We start from the raw sequence: 2,550 nt of genomic DNA, 5'->3' as shown, positions 1-2,550 counted from the left end.
CCACTGGAACATAGTTGTAGCCCCACATGAAAACTCTGATCTGCTTCTTGTACAGGGACACGACGAAAATATCTGTATTTATAGTCAAGTGGTTTCTGCAAAAGAAAAGATGAATAAGCTATAATGAAACCTTACTTCACCTATATGTTTACAGAAATATTGTGCAATAGTGACACTAAAAGCAACAATATCTGCACGCAGTAGAGTTGTTTTGAATATCATGATAATGTATCGATGCTTTAAAAACTGTTACTCTAAAAATATCAGGATTTTCTCTATCATTATCTCAGTTAATCATCAAGATAATCTCATGTGTTAAATATGATTGATTGCATTATTTCTATTTAATAGCTAAAGAAATGAAGATCCAGGGAGGTAAAACTACTATGTAACCAAAGTTTTTTAAGAGGGAAAGTGATAAACTGGTGAAGGATGCACAAAAAGCACAGAGTAGAACTTATCTTTTGCAATAACAGTAAAATAGCAAAATAAGAAAGTTGACATTCTACATGGGAGTTCCTAAACTCTTTTATTAGATAAAACCTAAGCATCTAACGCCTTCCAAATCCCCAATTTTGACTTCAAAAAACCCACAGTCACAGTCAAAGCAACTCTGTCTGTTTCTCAGGCTGCTGCCGCCCAGGCTCCAAATGCCCATCAGAGGGAACTTCATACATGATGTAGGAGAAAAGGGGATTTCATACAAGAGAAATACCCTTCAAAAGCTGTATTATATAGGCAACAAGTAAATGTTAATATTTATTCCAACTACCATAGAACTTGCTTCTTGGGTACATATAACAGTTTTTAACCAGAATTGAAAAAGTGCATATAGAGAAAGGTTGTGAAAAAATTAGATTATCCATCTGTTAAGACAATTTAAAACACTCTAGAATGTAATAATGTCAGTAATCTTATTTGCTTGGCATTTTTTTTTCTTTCGTAAGAACAGGAAGAAGAAAATTATCTGAAGTTAGCTTGTTTCCAGTAGAAACTGAAGTTCTAAGAATATCCATATAGCCAGCTGTGCATGGTGGCATATGCCTATATCCCAGGTACTTGGGAGGCTGAGGCAGGAGAATTGGTTGAACCCGAGAGGTGGAGGTTGCAGTGAGCCGAGATGACACGACTACACTTCAACCAGAGGAAAACTCTTGTTTCAAAAAAAAAGAAGAATATCCTTATAGAAAGAATTATCTAAATGAGCTAATTTAGGAAGAAAAAACCCCTGTGTTTCAAAATGAGAAGAGCCAAAACCATATTGAGCTTTAATTTTACTAGTTATTTCACAAGAGATTCTGGCTTTACATTTTCAAAGAACATTGGACCAGAAAAGGAAACTATCTGACGAAAAACAAGCTGATCCAATAAAAACCACATTTTAGAGGCAGCCGGTGGGGGCCTAGTGGAGGGAGGAGTAACAAGATGGCAACCAAGACAGTGGAGCTCCAAAAGCTGAAGCTTGCTGAACTTGCTTGTGGTTTGGAGACCAAGGGAATAAAGCAAGATCTTATCCACAGACTCCAGGCATATCTTGAAGAATATGCTGAAGAGGCAGCCAATGAAGATGATGTACTGGGAGATGAAACAGAGGAAGAAGAAACAAAGCTCATAGAGCTCCCTATCAAAGAGGAAGAACCCCTTGAAAAAACTGTCGATGTGGCAGCAGAGAAGAAAGTGGTGAAAATTACATTGGAAATACTACAGACTGAGAGAATGCAAAAGAGGGCCAAACGAGTCAATGTACCTGTGAGCTTGGAGAGCAAGAAAGTTGCTCGGGCAGCTAAGTTTGGGATTTCTTCAGTTCCAACAAAAGAGCTGTCATCTGATAACAAACCTATGGTTAACTTGGATAAGCTGAAGGACAGAGCTCAAAGACTGGATCTTTGAACTCCTTCCTTCAGCTTATCCAAGTTAACCATAGGTTTGTTATCAGATCTCCAGAAAATCTGATATGATGAGAAAAGCGATTTGGAATTGTCACAAGTTCAGCTGGAGCTGGAACCACAGAGAACACAGAGGCAAAGAAGAGGAAAAGAGCAGAGTGCTTTGGGATTGCCTGAGGAAAAGTTCTTGATACTGTCTGTTCTCCAGTGTTTCCATTTCTTTGATTCTTCTTGGTTACATATATACCTCAATGCACAGTCATGTGTCTATGTCCTGCCTTGCAATGAGGGAGCATGTACCCCGGGTACATCCATGAGCTGCAGCAGCAGTTTGACTTATTGCTGTTTCAGCTTTAAAGCTGTGTTTTTGTTTTTGATTGTGTTGCTTGTTAATAAAAATAGAAACATTTTAGAAAACTCTTCAGTTTTCTTCAGTGATTGCTAGAAGTTAATACACATTTTGTGTAACAGTATAAACAGATAGGGTTTTTTCGTTGTTCTAATTGAGAATGCTTGAATGAATAGGCTATTAAGATAAGAAAATTATTAATTCCACCTCATATACTCACTTCTTCTTTTTTCTTAGTTATTACAGCAAATACTTTGGTCTGATTGTCTGTGTCTTGTGACAAGCGATAGTGACCTAGTAGAATTGCATCAGTCC

At 37.5% G+C, this 2,550-nt stretch overlaps 2 protein-coding genes across 2 annotated transcripts in view; one reads left to right on the top strand and one right to left on the bottom strand.

Annotated features, from left to right (window-relative positions):
* Positions 1-2: 2 nt before the first annotated feature.
* LOC108314089 (F-box only protein 9-like) overlaps positions 3-2,550 on the bottom strand; it is a gene marked incomplete at its 3' end in the record, with an annotated part of 40,687 nt that continues 38,139 nt past the window's right edge. The window contains exons 11-12 of the mRNA XM_037743621.1: positions 2,456-2,550; positions 3-95 (exon numbers count right to left, since the gene is read on the bottom strand). The exon at positions 2,456-2,550 is cut by the window's right edge and continues 2 nt beyond it. Of these exons, the coding sequence (XP_037599549.1) occupies positions 3-95; positions 2,456-2,550 (188 nt within the window). The remainder of the gene's footprint in view (positions 96-2,455) is intronic.
* On the top strand, positions 1,426-1,890 carry LOC119473312 (SAP domain-containing ribonucleoprotein-like). The gene has a single exon (XM_037743607.1). It carries the CDS (start codon positions 1,426-1,428, stop codon positions 1,888-1,890), a length of 465 nt encoding a protein of 154 aa, XP_037599535.1.

This window comes from Cebus imitator, unplaced genomic scaffold (assembly GCF_001604975.1).
Source record: "Cebus imitator isolate Cc_AM_T3 unplaced genomic scaffold, Cebus_imitator-1.0 Scaffold148, whole genome shotgun sequence".
Classification (NCBI taxonomy): Eukaryota; Metazoa; Chordata; class Mammalia; order Primates; family Cebidae; genus Cebus; species Cebus imitator.
The sequence above is the reverse complement of the archived record's forward strand: the minus strand, read 5'-3'. Positions and strand labels throughout refer to the sequence as shown.

Coding starts and splice junctions, on each gene's coding strand:
- LOC119473312 (XM_037743607.1), top strand. CDS start 1,426: ATGGCAACCAAGACAGTGGAGCTCCAAAAGCTGAAGCTTGCTGAACTT.